Consider the following 25,190-nt stretch of genomic DNA (forward strand, 5'->3'; position numbering starts at 1 on the left):
GCTAAAAAAAGTACAAATCACGTTAACAAATATAACAGATATAAAACATCATACCGATTCGAAAGTAATTACAGCAATTAAAATGGTTGATTATCTATATCAATGTATAATTATTATCTGCATGGTAATTATTATTTTCTGCTCGTACTCGAATCCTTGCAACAACTCTCTGGAGACTTCGGAGGCACCCTGTTGGACGGCAAATTATTTTTCCTAATTGTACTTATTTTCCAGTGGCCCTCCTCGATATTAAGCAAAGAAAAATAAATCAATCGTATACTATATCATGTAATAGGCAGTTTTGTCACTAAAAGCTTATTGTTTAATATAATCGTATGACATTGGTATTAATTTTACTCTACCTTTAGTATCGATACATTATATCCTTTTTTACATTTCAAAATCAAACTACAATTGAGTTTGCAATAGACATATTTGTCAAACATAACAATGTTTGGATGTTGTTTTATCAAAACGTTATGAGATACAAGGAAAATTTTAATGTCTTGAAATGCACCGCTAGCTTGACGTTGACGAATTAGAGGGCCTTATAGGATCATAAGGATCTGATGGAAGACTGTCAACAAACAGCACTCCTTGAGGAACACCATTATTTACAACACGGTTCATATGTCCATTTTGCATTTGTAAGGAAAATGAGTTTGGACCATTTACGATACGCCCATAATCATCGTTATATGGTTGTTCATTTAACAAAGGAAGAGAAGGCTGCCGCGGTTGATCTGAAATAAAATTCAAACTTTATTATAGATATTATAATATAATCATAAAATTATCATCATAATTGTTGTTGTTATCACATTATATTTATAAAAAAAATCGAATACTATTATCATAGTAAAGAAGAACATTATGTCGAATTTGTATTTCTGAACAATTTTCGATCAACTGATAATACTTATAAACTGTATTTTTTTGTAAACTTGCGCAGTTTTCTTTTTAGTAGAGTTTTGAAAATCTCAAAATTAATAAGTAACAATCACAAGGTATGCGTAAAATATTAAAGACACTTGATTATTTCAACTGTAATAGATCTAAAACATTTTTTCTGATTCAGCAAGGATCAGAAACTCCAGTAAAATTAGCCTTACACCTGAAGAGTTACTATTGGGTTTATTAGACATATTAAGCTACTGAAACCTATTGACACACTTAACGAAGAATGTAGCTTATTTAAAATAGATATCATAATGATGCAAGACGTACAGCCACAGAAACTTATTTATAGCTGTCCTGTTTATATGGGTCAATTTCCTTAATGCGCCTCAAAATAAGGAACTCAAAAGTTGGGAGTACACAAAATTCCTGTGTAGTGATATTGGACATGTTTCTATTTTTTACAAATGACTGAGCTTAACCATTTGTGGTTATTTGGAAAGTAGACGTACATAGAAGAAAATAAATGTGTAAAAACTATAGAGCTATAAATGTGTTCAAAATTATAAATTTGCAAAGAACCCATTGTATTAAGAAAGGGTTTTTTTACCGGAAGGAACTGTATCACGAACGGATGTTCGAGATATATATGCTAATTTACGGGGAAAGTAATCTCACTTCGTACCCCGAAAATTTAACCACATATGGGAAAATGTCACAGCTTCGAAACATGTTATCCTACAACTCCAAGTTTACGATAAAGACTGGGCTATAGGAAAAAACGTAACCATTACCGCCTATTGGAAAACAATTAAAGATATTGACCCATATATAACTTAAGTGTGTTTTATTAGGTGTGCTTTGTGTTGTGTATTAATAGTTTTTGTTGGTTTTTTTTGGCAAATGTTTTGGTACTTTTTCTATTGGAAATTGTTCTAGAAGAATTTTTTTTCAACACAACTTTTCAGTACTTATTCACTCTCTTATATATGTTACATACCATGCACTTGAGCCGCTACCGTTGCGACAAGCCTATGGTGGTTCTGTTCTTCTGTAATAAAACTTTTTTATTTGTAAAACGATTTATATCTTCACATGTCAAAATGGAAAGTAAATGAGAAAGTGTTTTGTTTTCTTAACCTAACGAAAAAATCTTTTATCATATTTATTTCTCTTTATCTAGTTAAAACGCAGTATATGGTATAAATGTATAACCGAATTATTTAAAAATCGACTTCAGGTGCGCAAAAAGAACATTACTCTCAAACCGTTTAATAGCTAAATAATGAAGAGACAATGTAAATGCAAAAGTTTGCTCGTCTGACGATTGTTATATTTGAAAACAGTGCAAAAAATGCTCAATAATGTTATTTTCCGACTGGGAATTATCCAAAGCGACATTTATAACAGTGCATTTATATGTAAAACTGAGAATTGAAATGGAAACAGCCCGACCAAAGAGCAGAAAACATCAAAAGTCCACCAATGGGTCTTCAACACAGCGAGAAAATCCCGCACCAAGAGGCGAGCTTCAGCTGGTTCATACAAATAAATGTGTACTAGTTCAGTGAAAACGGATGTCATACTAAGCTCCAAAATATTTCAATTAACTAAAGTTAAAAATACAACATACAAGACCAACTAAGGCTAGAGTTTTGTGACTTAGGACCACCTCACAAATGCGGGTAGTATATACATCCAAGTTAAAACGATATTTTAGGGTTTGCTTTTGTATTAATATTTCTTCGATAGAGGGTAATTTATTGCAGACAAGAGAACTAGCTATTAGGTGTAAGACCACCACTGATTTTCCCCTGGAAGTCTTCGTTAAATTTGCACTTTTAAAAAAAATGTGCAAAATTTATCTTTGTTTCAAATAAAGAAATACTTGGCATGAGTAAAGTTTTATCCTGTCCAGTTCTATAGAAAAAAAAATCACTAAACATTTCATTGCATATAAGCAGTAACCATCATTGGAAGTTAACAAATCAAATTTATCCCCTTATTTTATCTGCGTACAAGGTTTAGTCACCATGTAACCTCAAGATTACAAAAGATTCTATAGAAATCCAAAATAAAAAATAATGGTGTTTTGAAATACCCAAGACATATGTTTATGACACAGAAATGTTTAACTGCAATAAAATGTGTGATTTATTACCTACAACTGTCAAATTCAAGGGAATATTTGCTTTCGACCTACTTTCGTATAAAACCGGATGTGACATACCATGATTTGGTGGTATTACACCTACAGTGTGAAAATTTAATAAAGTTACATGTTCATACTGTTATACCTGTGAAATATATACGACAGTTTGTACATGAAATCTTAACTATAGACGTAGCACTGGTTCAAAAACAACTAGTGCTTAATTCAGTCATGTGTTTTTTTATAAGGTTGAGTGTCCTGTCGGTCTTTAACTTTTTTGTACTGAAAATGAAAATGGATGTTAAACGTGTATAAATTTAAAGAGATGTGGTATGATTGCCAATGAGACAACCTATACACCAAAGTTTAAGTGAAATGTATGTAATCATTTAAAGGCAACAAGCCGACCTTCAATACTGGGAATAAAATTATTCAAGAGATTGACAAATCCAACCAGAAAATGCGGTTAAACTCATGTTTTCCTGAATGATAAACAGTTCGTCTTTTTTTGGCACCCTTCGTGCTGCTTATCTTAAATATGACTACAAAATTTGATGACTGAAACTAGTAGTGTGTTTATATAAAGTTGTAGGTCATGTACTGAATTTAACACTTTAAGTGATTAAATTTCCAATTGTAGTAAGATTTTCGAAATTACCGTCTGCAACACTGCCTCTTGCACCCCTTTGAGATTCTTCTTCATCAACAAAAGGTATATTTTGTTCTTCTGAGATTCGAGGTGGTTGATTTCCAAATGTTTCCTCTTCACCAATACACGCTGTATCATTAGTAGGAATATTTTGTTCTTCTGTGTTTCTTGGTGGTTGCTTTTCAAAGGTTTCTTCTTCGTCAATAGGCACTGCAGTAGCTTTTTTGTTATTTTCCTTAAGTCCACTATTATAACTCATTGTTTCTTCCTTTAAAGTATCCATAGCTAAAATAGGATGAGATAGGAGTCAAAATAAGAAAAGTAAGATTTTTTTTTCTCAATTTTCTCTTTTCGAGAAATGAAAACACGAAATAAAAGTTGTCTTACTTTATCATTCGATAAGTATAAAAAGACAGAAGCTGATGAATACTAGTATTAGCCTAATACTCTATATCTTTGGTTATAATCTTTTTATCTAATCTATATCTAAAAAAATAGACAGAAGACACCCAGGGGACAATTTAGCTTGATCGTTTATTAAATTCTGGGTCAAGTCATGTGTTAATATAAATAATGTTTCTACATACTGTCTTTGTGCTCTTCATGCTCAATTCCACTTTTCAATAATTCTGTTTCTCCATTTTCTACTATATATAAAAGATATCATTTCATAAATGTGGGCAAAAAATTACCTATTGCTGTTCAAATGTTAATTGTTAGCATATGACAAGTAAAGACAGAATAAACAATTCAGATTGCATACCATGTCAATTCCGTTTAATTATAATGAATGTGGCTATATCAAATCCATTACAAATACTGCCAAATAATTGAAGACGATGTTTAGCCGTACTTGGTTTTTTTTTAACGAAAACTGCACGTACGATTTTAACTGTTACCAGTGTAAATGATTCTAAACCACAAAGTCTGTAAATCAATTTTAATACTACAAAAAGACACCAAGCTTATACGTGCAGCAAACCCAGGCAATCTATGAACTTCAACCTCAAAGAAGTAAAACCATCTCTAGATGGCTCATATTGGTCGTCCGCGTAAAAATAAATTCCTACGTGTACCTTGTTTAAGCAGTAATGAAAATATATTAGAAAAAAATTGAATTTAGTTCGGTATTTTTGTTATTTTATCTCTAGACTTAACTTTTGCAATATCCGATTGAATCACAATCATAACTTGCTAACCCTACTTCAGTACATAATATGCTACTTTAAGATTAGTGTAAATTTGAACTGACCGGCAATGTACATGGATATCTCGTTCTCAAAATACTAAAAAATAATCATAATGCTCTTTATGGTGTAGCTTGTTGAATTGTATCTAAGACTTATTTACCATTTTCTTTCTTTCTTTTCTTTGGTCGCTTTTTTCTTCTCCTTTTTATTAGATAAATCATTATAACTATAAGAAGAATAAAAACGCCAACACCAAATATCGAACTGAAATGCAAAACGAAGAAATAATTGGGACGACACTTTTGGTATTTTGATTTATTTATACGTTTGGTTAATATAAATTCATTTGTATACAGTTATGTTTATATAGGATTTTAGTGCAACTGTCAAGAGGAATTTTAACGACAAACTCGGACATTATCTGTTAAAATATCATCTTATTGGAACAAAATGCTAACTTGATCTATGACTTGTCAAAGTGTAAACTATATAACAAATATCAGGTCAATATATTCAAGCATTACACAAAAAATGTGGAAAATTGATTATTGGAGAGACCATAACTCTGCACAAAATTTTCAGACCGGAACAAAAACTTGATCTGGAAATTGTGATAATTAAACAATATACCTAATATCAAATCATTGTCTTCAAGCATGAAAACAAATGTGGAAATTGATTTGACACACGGAGAGACAGAAAGACAGAGTGACAGAGTGCAAACCTTAACCCCTTCATTTTTGTCGGTAGGGGACTTATAAAAAGTAAAATCACAAAAATACTGAACTATGAGGAAAATTCAAAACATAAAGTCCCTTGTCAAATGGAAAAATCAAAAGCTGAAACACATCAAACGAAAGGATAATAACTGTCATATTCCTGACTTGGTACACTCATTTTCTTATTAGAAAATGGAGTATTGAAATTGGTTTTATAGCTAGCTAAACCTCTCTGTCAGTCACATCAAATTCCATTATATACGTGAATAAAACATGATATAATAGGAACAAATGTCAAAAATACAGCAGTCAACATTGTGTTATAATCTAAATCATTAAAAAATATATACACATATGTAACAAGGAAGCACAAAATTGCCTATAGAAAAGGCATATTTGCAAACATTAAAGACAAGAATACACAAATTTACCATAATACAATAACACAAAGATGGGATGTATAAGTACATAGCTACGTCATACATGTATATGTAAAAAGTAAAAAAAAAAGGCTTAACCAAAGCACATAGTAAAAATGAAAGACAAGCAACAACAAGTTTTCAAAGTATCACCAAAAGTCATATCTATAGACAAAGCACATTAGCAAAAATTAAAGACAAGAATACGCGAATTGTGTGGTTTCTAGTTGTTTGTAAGGCTAAAAACTATACACTTGTATAACATAGTAAAACCTGAATGCAATCCAACACGGGCATTTGGGTCATTCTTTTGAGATCTACTTTTCTTATGTGTGATACAACTGCGGTTTACACCTGCACCTCTGTCTCTTGGTTTTGTTGAATCATTCATTAATATTCAATAAACGTGTAGTATACTGTATATTTATGAAATCAACAAAGAAGTAACTTACCCAACTACTACTCCTATAGGAAATTCTGAAATAAAATAAAACGGCTTACATCACTTTTGTTATACGTCTAGAAAAAAACCGGCTGGAAACATGTTCTTTATTGAAAAGGATTATTTAAGGTGCATATTAAGTGTTGCTTTGAAGCGATGGAGTCCATTCATTTAAAAAAAATTAGATTGAAATGAAATGAACAAACATTTTTAATTACTAGTTGTTTCAAAACAGTACAGAAAGAACTCTTACCTCCATCGGTAGTTGAATTCGATATAGTAGTAGTTCTCGTCTTTTCTGTCGTAAATACAGGTTTAGTGAGTGGATTAGGAACACATGATCGGTCAGTAAATCTGTCACCTTCTTTGACTGTTTTGCCAGCTGGACATCTATAAATAAACAAATCCGACGTGGTTAAATATTTTCACAGGCATACATATTGTTTTCCTCGACTAAAATGAAAGAGATGACTATAAATAATTTAACAACTAACAAATTATGAGACAATAAATGTTTTCTTATGAGTATAAAACTATGACATAAATCTATTTAGTGATTCAATTGCACACACATAGCGAGACATCCTCACACCACCTTATTTAAAATGAAAGACACAATCACAATACATAGTAACTTACGTTATATTTATTTTTCTTCGACAGAGGTTATTACTAGACTCTGATTTGTAAAACCCCTTATAACAATTTCCACAATATCCTACAATGAGAAAACAAAATTTGATATACATACATATATAAAACGTCTGTCATGAATTGTGGCATAGTTAGTAAAATAATCGTTCTTTACAACAGGAAAACACATTGCAACAGTAATGTATGCCATCAACTCGTGGATATATACCATATACCGTATTACAACCCAAGATCCGACGAGGAAAGGCATTACTTATAAATGAAGGTATATCTTATAAAGGCTTGTTGTTCGAGTTCTCTAGGGCACTGGACACAGCGCAAACACTGTTGCCGCGATGTCAAAAAACCGGTGTTCAAATCTCGTTGATTGGTTATCAAAACATTTGCAGATCTAACATTGTTGGGCTTTATTTGAGACGATTTATAAAGTTAAATCACAAAAATACTAAACTCCGAGGAAAATTCAAAACGGAAAGTCACTAAGACAAATGGCAAAATCTAAATATCAAACACATCAAACAAATGGTCAACTGTCATATTACTGACTTGGTACAGGCATATTCGTATGTAGAAAATGGTGGATTGAACCTGGTTTTATAGCGTTAAGCCTCTAACTTGTATGACAGTCGCATCAAATTCCATTAAATTTACAACGATGCGTGAATGTAAAAAAACAGCCAACATCGTGTCACAATGTTAATCACACACTAAAAAATATTTAACAAAGATGCACAGAATATATAAAGACCTTCGGTAAGCGTTGTTTTCTAATAACCTTCTTTTTTAATATCACATATCCAAAACGAATTTGGAGAGAATTCATGATTAGTCTCTGTTATTGTCCAGATATAAGATTGCTTGTCTTAGGGAAGAAAAACTACACCTTGATATATTCCATTTACAATATTTATAAAGTGTTGAGATAAAAAAAAATTATAATCTATGTTCAACGGTAAAATGAAATGTTTATAAGTAAATAAATGACTCCAGAAGCTATGGTGGTCATTCAACGAAACTTCCGAAAAAATACTAATGACAAATGTTAAAATATTCATGATCGTAGATTACTTATCTATTCAACAACAAGTTATTACCTGATTCATGTAACTCCTCGCCAGGCTTGTTACATTCGACAAAAGTTTGAACACATATATTTCCATCGCCTCCACTTTGTTTTATATATCCCTTGGTTCGATCGCATACACAAATGCCTTTTTCATTTCTTATTTGTTCTAAAATGAAATTTGGAACTAATAGATATATTTTGGTATATATTTATTATCTATACAAGCGTACCAAAGTAATTTAAGAGATAAACACTAAGGTTTTACAATGTTCCAAATAAGTAGCTGGAAGTTACCAAAGGGATATCCAAACTCAAAAGTAAAGAAAACCAGAAAATGAGTTTCAAACGTCAACGTTTTGGAATTTTGGATCCTCAATGCTCTTCAACTTTGTATTTGTTTGGCTTTAAAAATATTTTGATATGAGCGTCACTGATGAGTCTTATGTAGATGAAGCGCGCGTCTCGCGTACTAAATTATAATCCTTGTACCTTTGATTACTATATACCTGAACAAGGACAGTTAGAAAAGTGTTAATTTATACATCATTTGTCGATTGTGTTGCTAATGAACATCATGTTTTTCATTTTATTTGTTCTTTAGTTTTGGCATCGATATTATCTCATGAGATTGATTCAAGAAAAAAAATGATAACTTACATACAAATTGATATCTTAACAATTCAAAAGACAATTCATTACTGCATTAAAAATATTCTTCTAACTCTGAAATTGCAAAATTTTAACGATCTTCAAAACTAAAAAAACACAAAACAAAAAAATAACGATAAATACATATTCGTTCAAAGTCTATTATTTCTTGATAACATTTATATCAAAACGTTTTGGGGTTTTTACCGGATATTAAACCGTCAATTCACTGCACATTATATTGCATATTTCACTGTCAAGTCTTCGTAATACAATGCATTGTTGATGATTCAATACTAAAATTAGACATTTATGTTTGGGGATACACAGGGATTTTAAATTTTCGCCAAGCCTATTAAACAAACTCATTACAAATGTGACATAAACATAAATTTAACACGAATGTGTTCATAGTACACGGATGCACCACAGGCATTATCAATTTCTATATTCAGAGGATCATGAAACTGGGATCAAATCTCTAATTTTGCATTCCAATTAGGAAGATCATATCATAGGTATTAAAGATTCATATTTATTGAACTTCAACTTCATCAACAACTACCTTGATCAAATACTCAAACCTGAAGGGGGTTAGAATATTATTTGAAAACTCTAGGTGACGAAAGTACGTCTATATTGCGTAGACATTTTTTAATATTTCACTGTTTTTTACTTGACATTGATATAAAAAAAAATAATAATCACATTAGCATAATTTTATCATTTTTACCGATTATGTGACTTATCTCCTCAGCCAGTTTTCTTTTATCAAGTGTGACAATTTCAACTGAACCCTCCTTTAATGTCTCATACGTTAACTAGTATTTATTAGAAGAAAGAAAAAGAAAAAAATTAACGAACGCCGAGGAAAATTCAAAACTGGAAGTCCTTAGACACATGACAAAATCAAAAGCTCTTACACATCAACCGAATAGACAAAAGCTGTCATATTCCAGAATTGGTACTGACATGTTCTTATGCAGAAAATGATGGATTAAACCTAGTTTTATTGTCATCTCAACCGTTCACTTGTATGACAGTGGCGTAAAATTATTTTATATTGACAGTGATGTTTGAAAGAAAAACAGATATATTTTCAATACTTTTACGATACACTCACCCTTTTCATTTGTAACTTTGCAAGATTATATAAATGACTTTATGATATTTGTTAAAAATAAATAACTAGATGGTTGTAAAAATAAATTGTATCTTTCATCTAAGTATGATAGTGTAATGTCAAGTCAAAACGTATAGATTTATTAAATTTAAAATGCATCCTGATACTATTTATATACAATCATAAACGTTTGAATTGTGTGTGTGATGTTGTTATACAATGTCTCAGTTAAAATTGCATGGCTAGGAATATTGACAATTTTATTATTATTTGAAAGCATCTTCAGTTGACAAACTAAAACCGCATTGCATGTTTAATTCTCACCTGGTAGGCATGTGGGTATGTCTACACATTGTGATTGCTCAAACCACTCTGTCTGATATGTATCTGCAATGTATTTTCCCTCTGAACACGGTGTACAAACATCAGTGCCGTTCTGTGCGTTACATGGTATAAATCCTTCAGCTATATAAAAAAAAAAGTACGTGTCAGTATTTATTTAGATGAGCGTTTCAAAAGGATACTCATTTCACTCAATAATTGTTACTGGAACCCAATATAAGTTGTTCTTTGCGCACCCAACTTTCTTCTGTCAAATCATCTTAACATTTTCTAGATGTGATTTATTTTTGTCCAAACGTTTGTGTTCTTGCTGCATTTAAAATTATTTATCGGCCTTCCCTATGCCTATAGCACCCTGTTCTGTCGCTCCTTAATTCTCGTATCAAGGCTTAAACAAGAGATCAGGAATTATCAGCGACGTCACAATGTCAGAGGAGAAGTTATCAGCGACGTCACAATGCGAGAGGAGACGATACCAAGCTTGCTTTCGTCAAGCCTAAAACTGTCTTAGGAAGGGGGAAAAGGCCAGTAATTGAAAGATAATCGGGTTTTCGTCTTATAGATGTCGTAAAATATCAGCCGCTCGACATAATGTGAAACTTTTTAGATCAACAAATAATTAAGCTTTATACAAAATGTACCAAAACTTATCAAACATTGAAATAAAGTTCACAATTAAATTTACTCTATATTTGATATACGTTCCGTATCTTGTTTCTTTGTTGGGCTCAACCCTATGTTGTCTACTGGTAAATAAGCACCGCTAATTAACAGATCCATCATTTTGTAATATCTTGTATTGCAAAAACCTATCATAGATACTAGGCTTATATCACTGGTTTTACAGGAGATGCGTTTCGTTAGCATATTACTAATCGTCATCAGAAGACCGAATCAAAACGTTTCGAAAGCCAAATTAAGTACAAAGGTCATTAAAAACTAAAAATTCATAATGTTATTGCAAAACAAATAGGATAATCTATTCGAGTGGATAGAAATAATTCGATTAATTATTCGATGTGTTTCGAATAGCTTAGTAATTTAATCTAGATACAAATGAGATATATTAGAATTCATTACTTGAATTATTTATACATCGTTACATATATCGTTTGCTTATGTGTTGCATATTTGTTTCTTGTTCAATTTTTACGTAAATTAGGACGTAAGTTTTATCGTTTGAATTGTTTACATTGTCATTTCGGGGCCTTTTATAGATGACTTTGTGGTTTGGGCTTTGCTCATTGTTGAAGACCATACGGGGACCTACAGTTGTTAATTTCTGTAATTTTGTCCTCTTGTGGAGAGTTGTATAATTCGCAATCATACCACGTCTTCTCTTGTTTCATATAGTACAGAACTTTTTATTTTCGGTTTATCTTGTCCTTAATCGCATATTGAATATCAAATGTACCTTTACATTGAACTGTCCAACAGCAAACTTCTCCTCGCTGCTTTTGTCCTCTTACACACTGATGGTTTGACATCAAATCAAGTCTGTGTTATACTTAAATCTTAAAAAATATGAGTTGATTATACTTAAAAGTTTAATGATGTTTATTATATCAACTTATAAATGTTTCAATCAATCAACATAATTAAACTGTATCGAAATTCATTTGATAATAAAATTCGTAAATTTTCTATACATGACGATTGTCCTTCATTTGTATTCTGATGATTAAGAATGGTAAAGTCTTATATATATATAGGTATAAAGATATTACATAACTATAAATGAACTTCAAGCAAGTATGGTCTGGAAAAAAGAGGCAGCAATACTGTGTTATAATTTATTTTTTTTATATTCAATTCTCATCTATACTGTAAAAAAAAAAGCTATGGGAATGTCAAGAACTCAAACAAATGAGCGTGACCGGGTGTGTTGACAGGATCATCGGGTCGTGCTTTGCTAGCATCATCGATTCGCGAATTCTCAATCAATAAAAACATATATCAAAACGCCAAGGCAATTCAAAACGGAAAGCTCTTTCTCAAATGGCAAAATCAAACATCAAACACATCAAACAAACAGAAAGCAACTGTCATATTCCTTGCGTGGTACAGACATCTTTCATGCAGAAAAATGTGGATTAAACCTAGTTGTATAGCTTGCGAAACCTCTCACTATGTATAACAGTCCCATATAAGTCCATTATGCAGACAAAAATGTGTGACCAGAACAAACAGACAATAGATAGATTTGTCAAAAATTGGAGTACAGAAGTCAATTGAACTGTAAAAAATTGGGATACAGCATTAATCGACTGTAATTGGGGTATCGCAGTGGATAAAAATGTCAAAAGTTGGGGTACAGCATTTAAAAAAAATTGTCAAAAATTGGGGTATCGCAGTGGATAAAAATGTCAAAAGTTGGGGTACAGCATTTAAAAAAATTGTTAAACATTGGGCTACAAGAGTTGATAGAACTGTCAAAAATTGGGATCTTGCAGCCGATAAAATTGACAAAATTGTGGTACAGCAGTTGACACTACAAAAGTCAAAAAGTCTGAAAAGACCAGTTTTTGTCTGAATTTGCATGAATTTTTACTTGACATTTTTGATTAGTATGAATAATTTTTAAAAATTCTTGACATAGTATTGATTTGTCTAATAAGGTTCTTGATTTTTCTTGACAAGTGTCTTGACAGTATGAAAAATTCTTAAAATTTTTCGACACTTCCTGTATCCTCTGATAAGAGTCTGGATTAGTCTCGACCAATTCTTGACTGTATTGAATTTGTCTCGATCTGTCTTGACATATTCTTGACATTCTTAATAATGTCTGAATGTGTCTTGAAGTATTCTTGACATTCTAAATAATGTCTGAATATGTATCGACACATTCTTGACAGTCTTAAATATGTCTTGACACTATCTCAACAGTATAAATTTCGCCTGAAATGTGTCTGGAGTTATTCTGCACCTGTTTATGACATTCTATTATATTTATATACTCCTTTTTATTATGGCTAAACTAAACTTTGCAAAATCAAGGATTAATTTGGTATAGTAAGATACCCTTTTTGTGCACCTAAGTTGGAATACCCTGAATAATACCCCATGTATTTTAATTTTGATTTATTTTTATTAAATAACTATAATTAATTGTTTTCACTTGGAAGTAACTGACAAACAGCATTTAGATTTTTGCCATTTTGCAAAACTGCCAGTCAAATTTGCTTTACTAAAATAGGTGTCTAGAAGGCAGTTTTAAAATGTGACCAGAAGGGGGGGGGGGGGGGGCTTTCGGGTAGATCAAAGAATTTGTTCTCATCTTGATTTAAAAACCTTATTCATGTTTTAGAACAACCAATAAACATTTTTTATACAAATTTTGAGTGTTGAATTTTATAATTTTTTATCAAACAAATTTTGTGATAACTCCTTCCTAAAAAGAAAAAAAATGTTTAGATCTATATTATGCATGTTTGTTTGAGATCCACTTCATAAGACCAATGATTTCTGTAGAAATCATTGATGGGACCCATTATGACTACTTTTTTTATCATTCCTGGAGTAGATAATAATTTATTTTTAATCTTTGGAATGGTCGACAACTGATAAGTTGTATGGCTGATTACAGGTAAATCAGTAATTTCTTTTTGACAGTGGCGTGTATTCTGGGGTGTGGAACATCCTGTCCATGTGTAATACTTTATATATTTTCCAACAAATGACATTACACAAATGTTTCTTCTGTTAAATGAATGATTTGTATATCATCATAATTTGCTATTTATATAAACCACATTTTTGTACAATGAATATTTACCATATTAACCTTGAATATTATGAATGTAGAATGAAATATGTCTACAGTATGATTGTGTTTTTAAAATCATTTAATTAATAAGAGTTTTAGGAATCAAAATTTGTAATTTTTTAAAAACCCGCATTTAAATTGTTTTAAATCAACACACCCACATTTGAATTATTTTATACATTAAATTTCATACCATATATGCATTTGTAAAAATATTAGATACCAAATTTCACATGTCTAACTTTCATATTTGTTGTAAGAAGTGTAACTGAAAACAACAGTATATTATGTAAAGAGAAATAAAGATTAAAGTTATATGATGAATATTGGTCATGATTTGTAAAACTCAGAACTGTCAAGTAAATTTAAGACACAATTCAAAATGTTCCGAATATGTCAAGCCATACTGAGAAAAAATAAGAATGTCGAGAATATGTCGAGAAATTTCAAGACAGTATTTAAATGTCAAGAATATGTCAAGAAATTTTCAGACTATATTCAGAATGTCATGAATATGTCGAGTAAATTTCATACAAATTTGATATAAATGAGAATTTGTCATGAAAAATTAAGACACAAGTCATACTTTTGGAGAATGTCGAGTAAAAGTTCATGCAAATCAAGACAAAAACTGGTTTTTTCAGACTTTTTGACTTTTGTAGTGTGATCGAATCGACAACAACAGGGGTACAGCATTCAATAGAATTGTCAAAAAATGGGGTACACCAGTCTATAAAACTGTCAAAAATTAGATCCATCAGTCGATATAAATGACAAAATGTGGATATAGCAGTCGATATAATCGACAATAATTGGGATACAGCAGCCGGTACAAATGGGAAAAATTTGGGTACAGCAGTCGATAAAATTGACAAAATTGGTATACAACAGACGATAGATTTGTTAAAAATTGGAATACAGCAGTCAATTGAATTGTCAAAAATTGGGTTATTTTAACCAAGAGTAGAATCATTAGTGAGACACTATCGATACTTTTACAGATTAAAATACTATTAACCAGGCAACAAACAACAACAACAAAAAATTTATAAGAGTCTCGTCTCTTTAAAACATTCGATATAAAACACAATATTAAATTAACAGATCAATTTATAAAAGAGCAACTCGAAGAGTTATGTGAGACTGTAAAAACACAGATTAAAATACATTTATATTACATCTATAAAATATATCATGTATATCAATATATCTTAGCATAAAACACCATACAATTAAAAAACATAATACAAAAGAAAACAAACAACATTATATACAAACAACATTATATACAATTATTACGGGTATAAAATACACTTTCTCTTAAAAAGTACTTCGTGGCAGATTTTGGCTGTTAAATAACAAAAACTTTTCCTCATTACTAAAATTATTAAAACTACTCTATATATTACTTACACAGTGACTGTTAAAAAATATCGTTCGCAAATCTGCATTTTCTGGGCATTCTAATAAAACATGTTTTTCATCTTCAAATGCATTCAAATAATTTTTTATTCAATTAAAACAAAACCTTTCATTTACATCTATACCTTCATATCTGCCAGTTTCAATTTTAATCAGAGCAACACCTGCTCTAAAATATGCACTTCTATATTTACCGAGCATAGTAATACTTAAATATTTTTTCTGTACAATAATTTGATTTAAATAACCTGTAAGCACGCAATTTACTGCTTTCATTGTCTAGTAAATTTGAATGCCATTTATTTTGGTACATAATACATAGTTTGTTTTCAATATCTTTAATAGCAGACTTGCTCAAAATACATTCGATATTACAATACTGATTAAGATCAAGTTCTTTAAACTTTGTATTCACTCTACAGTTCCAATTTTTTACTTTATTAAAACTGATATTATTACACCAAAGAAAATTGTTCTTATTAAGTCTACAATTAGACATCTTATTAAATCGTGACCATGTCCTAAATATGGAAGACCATTGTTTAACAATACATGGTTTCCATCCCATATCTCCATAAAGTGCTAGTTAGGGGTATATCTACCCACTCCAATAAAAAATCTCATAGCCTTATGTTTAACAGCGTTTAGACATGAAAATTCTTTAGTACCCCAAATAGATGCACCATAGTCAATCACTGACCATACAATTGAATTTAACAATTTTGTGAATACATCATATTGAAAACCACCATGAGCTTTACATCTTGCTATTAGTAACCCTAATGCCCTACTGACAGATTTGGCAACTGCTTTTGCTATATCCTCATAACTCAAAAGTTCGGTTAATAATAAACCTAAATATGTATAATTTAATACTCTATCAACACATTTTCTATAAAAAAAATAAAAGGAAAATTAGTACATGGCACGAAGGTGTTCTAAAATGCATATATAGCTTTTGATTTTTTTAGATTAACCTTTATAATGTTTCTATCACACCAACATTCTAACGTATTCAAAATGAATTCACTTTCATTTTTTTGTTAAGAGAACTACATCGTCTGCATATAACCAATTTTATTTGCTAATTGAAAATTAAGCGGAATAAAATAATTTAAGACAGCAGAGAAGATAATTCTGTTTTAATTGGTTATTACTAACCGACTTAAATAAAAGAGTGAGCTATTAATACTGTAAATGTATGATGTCTCTAGTCTGATCAAAGGGTCAGAGTGTCCTACTTAATTAAACGATAAATTGTTGAAATTAGATAACATGTTTTCACGTGCAGAAAAATTTCACTTATGACCAATGCATCTGTCTTATTGGTGAATGATCTTGCGGTTCAGTACGAGTTCACGTGTAAGTGTATTGTGGTCACTTCCTTTTATCATCAGCATTTGATGTGTTAACTTGTGATTCTTATCAAACAATTTGTTCAAAATTATATGTGATTTTGTTTTTTGTTTTATGGATAATTTTGGACTGGGGGATTTCATTTTAGCTATTTCAGGTAAAATCGAACTATACTTTTATTTTTAAGCTATTCTATGCTTACATTTTGAACAAACGTACAGTTAATTTTTTTTAACCATTCTTCCTTCGGATAGAACTCACGATTTAGATTTATGCCAAACATGAGTAGTTGGTCAAATTCATACACACTTTTTCTTCACCTATGCTAATACCAACATTTAACTTTTTGACTTCATGAATTAAATCATTAATGAAAAAATTAAACAATAATGGTAAAATTATACACCCTTGTTTCAAACCAGTATTAACTGGGAATCTGTCAGATAAAATACCATTCAACTTAATACAAGACTGAACATTTTATTTATTATACAAAGATCTTAATGCCTTTTTCATTTTAGAATTAACACTATGTAACTCTAATTTGCTAAATAACAATGCTCTATTTGTAGTATCGTATGCCTTTTTAAAGTCAACAAAAGCATCATATGTAGACTGTTTACGTAGTTTTCTAGACTCTATTATACTTGTTATAGACAAAAGGTGATCAATGGTGTTAGGGAATGTATCTCCCTCGTGCAAAGCTCTGATTCCTTTCACGGATTTGGCTATACTTTTTGGACTTTTTGGATTATAGCTCTTCATCTTTTATATAAGCTTTGGATTTCAAATATTTTGGCCATGAGCATCACTGAAGAGACATGTATTGTCGAAATGCGCATCTGGTGCAAGAAAATTGATACCGTTAATTTTATTACGATCTTTTCAGAAACCATTCTGCTCATCATGGATGATATCTGATGCATCAAACTTTTCCCGCAACCGACAGTCAAGAACACCAATGTACAACTTTTAAGTAGCTGGAGCTAAAGTTATTCCACGATATGAAAGAGGATCTCTGGGGTCAGACGACGAACATTTAGATACAGGTACAATTACACCTTTGGCCCATAGAACAGGTACCTTTCCCGTTTTGTAACACACATTAAACAAATGAACTAAAAATGATAAAGCAGTTTGGTTTTTCAACACTTCTACTGCTAGCTCATCCAGACCGGGCGCCTTCCCATTTTTAGCCTTTTTTATTACATTAAATATTTTCTCACTTGTAATTTCGCAATCCAATAAATAATCATATTTATCTTGATCTTTAGAATCGACATTTTCAGAAGGCGGTTTACAATTTTTTACATTCAACATTGAAGAAAGATCATTTTTCCATTTATAAAAAACTGAAATTGGATCTGTTGACTGAACCATCTTCTGATTTTATTTCCCTCGGTATGTTACGTTACCTTTCTGCACCACTGCCTATCTTTCCAATTGTACGCCAAAATTCTTTCGGATTATCACATGGACTTGTCAAATCATCTTGCATTTTATACAGTACCATTAACGACGCTTTGCCTGTTGTACATTTTTGTCAAATAATTTCCTGTTTTGACAACATAAATGGTGCAACTGCTTTTTAGAATGACAACTTTTGGTTTTAAGATACATAGTTTCCGATTGCACACCTCGTTCCAAGTTAAGGGTCTGTTAATTCTGTACTCCACCAAGGTTTCATGATTCTCCGATGCTTATTTAATACTGGAACCATTGCTAATTTGAATGATCATATTAGGATTTTTTCCGACATTTCCGACTTGATACTATTAACAAAGCTTTCATATGTTTTTTCAATATCACACTGGTTAGCTTCAGACTCTTCTAATATACCTAATATGCGATCTATATCCGATGTAAATGGTTCACTATTTAACCAGTCGTCGGGTATTTTCCCAATGTCATATTTGGTAGGCTTTTGTTTTGGTGTTTTCATCAACAGGAAATTTCAAGTGCATTGACCAACTAAATACAGAATGGTCTGGCATACACCGTGTCGGGTCTATATTACCGATAATATTCACATCTTCAATAAGCGCAGAAACGTGCCTGGCATCAAACCTATCAAAAGATTTCAACATTTCGTATGGCACGATACAATAGTCAACAACGCTTAATCCTCTTGTCGATACATTAGTATAGTCATTGTGACTATTACATGTATTCCTATCGTTCAACATACAACAGTTAATTATGCCCGCTAAAAATTCTCAGAAATTGCTGCCGTATTTATTAGTTTTATAATCAACTACTTATCTCTCTGGCAAGCTATCTATACCTTCAACAAAGTCATTTAAATCACCACATCTTGAATTGAAATCTCCACATAAATAAAACTGATTACCCTTTGGAATCTTATACATTTGTGTTATTAGCGATTCTAAAAATTCATGTACATTAACGTCACGCGTTGAATTTTCTGGTGGCAAATCAAATAAACATGCATAGAAATTATTGTCAAATTTAATTTATCTTCGAACTTAAGCCAACATACATTGTATACCGTTTATTGAGTCTCTCACAGCTATAACGTTAAAAAGCTCCGTCAGACCATTTCGAACCAAAAAATCCTACTCTGCTAGAGTCAGCCTTTGCGCGTATATGAATGCCTATTCGGTTATGACCAAACCACGTGTATCCATCAACACTAATTGTATTGTTCTTAACAAGATGAATTTCTGTGATACCGAGAATATGCAGCTCTTTATTATTTAAACATGCACATAAAAGTTTAAATTTTTCACTGTTCCTGTCACAATTCCATCCGTCCACATTCTAAAATCCGCATGTTACCTATTGGATTTTTCTACCACGCCCTCTTCCGCATCCACCTCGTCTGCTATTTTCACGATTGCTGTATCCTCCGCTCTTACCACTTGCCACTGACGATTGGTTGTTATGTTGTACCTTTACAATTTGGCCATCGTTCATAGTAAAGGCCTGGTTTTCTTGTTTAAACGCTCTTATCAGAGTGCGGAAGTTTAGGATCCAGCAGTCGAGAGAATTGACAAAATTTTGATACATCAGTCGATAAAATCGACAACAACTTGGGTACAGTATTTGATAGAATTGTCAACAAATGGGGTACCGAAATATTTGAGAAAATATATATATATAAGATGTGATACGAGTGCCAATGAGGCAACTCTCCATCTAAGTCACAATTTATAAAAGTAAACCATTATAGGTCAAGGTACTGCCTCTTCAACACGGATCCATGGCCCACGCCGAACAGCAAGCTATTAAGGGTTCCAAAATGACTAGTGTAAAACCATTCAAACGGGAAAACCAACGGTCTAGTAAAATGTATATATCATAAAGAGCTGACAAGCGCATGATACGCCCGTTGCCCTTTTAGCTAGTGTTTATGCTTTACATGATTTATTTTTACATTAATTAGGCTGTTATATTTCTCATTTGAATTGTTTTACATATTTCATTTCAGCGTCTTTTATAGTATGACTATACGTTATGGGCTTTGCTCATTGTTGAAGGCCATACGGTGACCTATAGTTGTTAATTTTCTTTTAATATTTGAAAGGTAGCTTATGTCAACAGATATAAACAATTCACCAAAAAATCATACTATTTTGTGAAAGTGTTTATGAGTGACTGCCCGAAAACTGGAAATTCCCTCTTTTTTTAATTAAGCATAAAAATTCGTAACACGGAAACGGAAAACCTGAAATTTATAAATATCGAAAGGGAACACATGTCAATATATATAAACAATTCACCAAAGTTTTTTTTAAAGTTGATGGAAGCATTTTTGAGTTATTATTGTCCGAAAAACTGGTAAATCCCCCTTTTTTAAGCTTCATATCATGGAAACGAAAAATCTGAAATTTATAAAAATCGAAAGGAAGCTTACGTCAACAGATATAAACAATTCAACAAAGTTTTATAAAAGTTGGTGGAAACGTTTTTTAGTATTTGTCTGAAGTGTGGACGACGGACGGACGGTCGGAAGGAGAGGGACGGACAGACGAACGGTATGACAGACGGATGAACAAGGGTATACCATAATACGTCCCGTCTTAGACGGGCGTATAAAAACGAGAAATGAGAAATATTTTATGAACCACATAAACAGACGACAACCACTGAACATCAGAAATTCACTTTGTAGTAAAATAAATTCGTTCTTCCTTTCCTTGTACATCATTTAAATCCAAAAGTCATAACTCGGAGGAGTTTTTTGAATGAAAATAACTCATAAAATTTCCATCTGTACCATCGTCGTGATAGCTTAAACCTAAAAATCTAAAATCCAAAATTATAGAAAAGCCTATGGACTCTATCTCAAAATATGGACAATGATTTAATGAGGCGGTCTGTAATTCGGTTTGACAGCTACAGACATACTTATTTGTATGACCTTTTCACACTGGACTAAATCACTACTTTACCGAAGCATTCCTGTTCCAATGTTTTGTAATTTCACCCCCCCCCTTTTTACTACTATTTCATGCATAAAATTTAAAGAAATAAATTTGGAATGGATATTCAAAAACTGTCATAGCGGCCAAAGCTGTTAAGCCAGGTTGATTGAGGAGACAAAACTATCGGCGAATAAATATTAAGTTTGCGAACTAATCCAGCAGTATCTAGCAGTTTGTTCACAATACATGTATACCGTTCTCACGGTCGTAGGACAAATCGCAATCAAAGAAAATTTCGGACCAATCATACCAATATTTCGGACCTAATTTCTATTTCAAAAAACAACGGCAGACATTATCTGTTAACAAAACTCTGTTAATTACCGGCTAATAAGTTAAATAAAATTTTGGAGGATTGCAACACAATTTCATATAGCAGTCCTAAGTATGAAATTGTTCAAATTATTATAGCATATTGTTATTCTAAACTATTTCCCAAAATTGATCGCCCTGAAGATCATAAAAAACATTATATTAAAATAGAGTATGTCATTAAAGGTTTTGATTTTGTAAATATTGCCGGTATATCTAACGACCATTCTGTTAAAGAACAAATTCCTGGATATTTTGACAATACTGAGCTACCTCTTATTTGTTATATTTACAAGAAATCTACCCGTAAATTTGTGTTTAATTATAGTCAACTGTGTAAATATGTTAATTTCAGTGAAAATACACCTACTTCATGTAATTGTAGTACCTCCGAATATATTAATGGACCCATTTCCCATGTTATAACAGGAGATCTTAACATCGTTCAAGACCGAGAGTTAAAATCATTCCTCAGTAAAGGACCTAAATATCGTCCCCCGTCAATTATTAATTGGAATGAGTGTCGTAATATCATCCACGACTCACTCCATACTTACTGTATGAAATGGATAAAACGGGAAAAAGCTGACAAAAAATCTTTGAACTCTTTTTTTAATTCAGTAATGAAGATAGTTGATATACGTATTCAACATTTTAAAGAACATTTTACTATTAACAATAACCACAAAAAACCTATTTCTCGTATCAAACATAAACTAAAAGAACTAGCCAAGAAATTTGTTTTTGTTCCGGCCGATAAAGTTGCTAATAATATTATTATTGTTTGACGTAAATTTTACATTGAGGTTCTGAAAAAAGAAATCACCAATTCACCAACATTCCAACTGACTCCATTTTCAGAAAACGACATCTGTAACAACATAAACTTTTAGCTACCGCTTTACAAGCAGAGCCAAATACAATGAAAGTCCCAACTATGTACTGGCTTCCGAAGCTACACAAAACACCTTACAAATATAGATTTATTTCGTCTTCAAGCCATTGTTCCACTACTAAATTGTCTATTCTTCTTACCAGCACACTTGGTACAATTAAAAACCTGATAATAAATTGTTCAAATAAGGCCTTCGAAAATAGTGGAATTAATTACTTTTGGAGTGTCAAGAACTCGTTGGAAGTACTTGATAAATTGCATGCTTATATTGGTGATTTTAAATCTGTTCAAAGTTTTGATTTTTCTACCCTGTATACCACATTGCCTCACATTCTCATTAAGAAAAAATTCACACACCTAATTAAATGGGCATTTAAAAAGTCAGAATGTGAATATATATGTTCAAACTCTTTTAGGTCATTTTTTAGTAGCAATAAACAAAAAACTATGTCAATTGGACATGCTTTGATACTATATATGCCCTTGAATTTTTACTAGATAACATTTTTGTTCGCTTTGGGGATTCCGTATATCGTCAGATTATCGGAATTCCAATGGGGACTAACTGTGCACCACTTATTGCGGACCTGTTTTTGTATTGCTATGAGTTACAATTTATGACAAAAATAAGCAAAGACCCATCGAAACAACATCTGAAAACAAATTTAATAATACTTTTAGATATTTGGATGATATTTTGGCTCTCAATAATGACGACTTCAGTATGTATATTAAAGAAATTTATCCTGTTGAACTTACTTTAAATAAAGCTAATACTAACAATGACCACTGCCCTTTCCTCGATCTTGATATCTATATCACTAACGGAAAGCTGAATACTAAAATTTATGATAAAAGAGATGATTTTTCATTTCCTATCGTTAATTATCCATTTTTAGATGGTGACGTTCCCTTGTCACCATCTTACGGTGTTTATATATCTCAACTTGTACGATTTGCTCGTGTATGTAACAATGTTTTAGATTTTAACGAGAGAAATTTATGTATTACTGAAAAATTACTACACCAGGGTTTTCGATATCACAAACTAGTCAAATCATTTACTAAATTTTATCATCGGTATAAGGACATCATTCGTAAATATAGCTCAACATGCAGACTTCTTATACGTTAAGGTATTTCACATCCAATTTTTTATGGAAATATTCTTTATAAAGCACAAAGGTGTCAGTATTCACCTCAAAAACTAACAAAACCTTTGAATAGACTTATTAAGAAGGGATATAGTTACGATACTGTTGTCAAGTCATTAAAGATTGCATATTTTGGCGTTAATATTGATTCACTTATAGGGTCTTTGCATCGGAACTAAACACATTTATTCAAAAACCAGTTGTTGGCATGACACGGGTTATGTTCTTCTCATATATGTTATGATGGTATGATACTAAACCCCTAACGGGAAGGATTGTGCCTGATATTCATATGATGAAATCATAATCTTTCAGTCAGTTTAATTGAAGTCTGGAGCTGGCATGTCAGTTAACTGCTAGTAATTTGTTGTTATTTATGTATTATTGTCATTTTGTTTATTTTCTTTTGTTACATCTTCTGACAGCAGACTCGGACTTCTCTTGAACTGAATTTTAATGTGCGTATTGATATGCGTTTACTTTTCTACATTGGCTAGAGGTATAGGGGGAGGGTTGAGATCTCACAAACATGTTTAACCCCGCCGCATTTTTGCGCCTGTCCCAAGTCAGGAGCCTCTGGCCTTTGTTAGTCTTGTATTATTTTAATTTTAGTTTCTTGTGTACAATTTGGAAATTAGTATGGCGTTCATTATCACTGAACTAGTATATATTTGTTTAGGGCCAGTTGAAGGACGCCTCCTGGTGCGGGAATTTCTCGCTACATTGAAGACCTGTTGGTGACCTTCTGCTGGTTTTTTTTCTATGGTCGGGTTGTTGTCTCTTTGGCACATTCCCCATTTCCATTCTCAATTTTGAGGTTTAAAAAAAAGACTACCGGCGGCCACGGCTAGGCCCTTTGATAGGGAAAAAATCTGTATTGAATGTATTACTTATTTTGCTAAAAAAAGAATATGCGTCATATCGGAAAGAAAATATACTATTATTAGATTGACTCAAATATTCCGTAAATGTTTTAACCTTCTCACATATACATGTATCATAATAATCGAAAATCACAGAAAATATGGTCATTAGAAATCAAAACGATTGCAGGTTTAAAAAGTATCATTTATATCTCATGAAGTAATGTATGATCCTTAGTTTACATCTAGCCTTTCAGTACATGACTTTATATGTCATTGTATCACTTATGAAATAAGTAGTTACCACATGTACTAGTATTTGAAGTTAATCAATTTTCTTATCGTATATATACACGTTAATCATAAACATTATGTGAATATTAATCAAACTAATAATAATCAATCATGTTTACACCTACCTAACAGATTGCTCATAATAGCGTAAGCTTCTATAAATAGGCTGGAAATTCCTAAATTTTCTTGTCGGTTACATTTAAATCGCTAATTTCTAAATGTACTTGAAACGTTATTTATAACTTAAAGACACTTATTCGTTTATTTTTTAATATAACTAATTCAAATATTTCAATTTTCAAGTAAGACCCAAAATTTAATTTACTATTAAATCCATATGTTATTTTAGACAATTTTTTTTAGCCTTCCCCCTTTTTCT

The 25,190-nt window shown here is 31.6% G+C and overlaps 1 protein-coding gene across 1 annotated transcript; it reads right to left on the reverse strand.

Annotated features, from left to right (window-relative positions):
• Window positions 1-439: 439 nt before the first annotated feature.
• LOC143056920 (uncharacterized) lies at window positions 440-24,975 on the reverse strand. Its single transcript, XM_076230110.1, has 12 exons — window positions 24,937-24,975; window positions 11,716-11,815; window positions 10,284-10,424; window positions 8,217-8,354; window positions 7,108-7,186; window positions 6,722-6,858; window positions 6,479-6,503; window positions 5,049-5,152; window positions 4,286-4,345; window positions 3,708-3,983; window positions 1,898-1,948; window positions 440-743 (listed from the first exon to the last, which is right to left on the reverse strand). Exons 2-12 carry the CDS (start codon window positions 11,786-11,788, stop codon window positions 520-522), a joined length of 1,308 nt encoding a protein of 435 aa, XP_076086225.1. The 5' UTR covers window positions 11,789-11,815; window positions 24,937-24,975; the 3' UTR covers window positions 440-519.
• Between the last annotated feature and the right edge of the window lie 215 nt (window positions 24,976-25,190).

This window comes from Mytilus galloprovincialis, chromosome 13 (assembly GCF_965363235.1).
Source record: "Mytilus galloprovincialis chromosome 13, xbMytGall1.hap1.1, whole genome shotgun sequence".
Classification (NCBI taxonomy): Eukaryota; Metazoa; Mollusca; class Bivalvia; order Mytilida; family Mytilidae; genus Mytilus; species Mytilus galloprovincialis.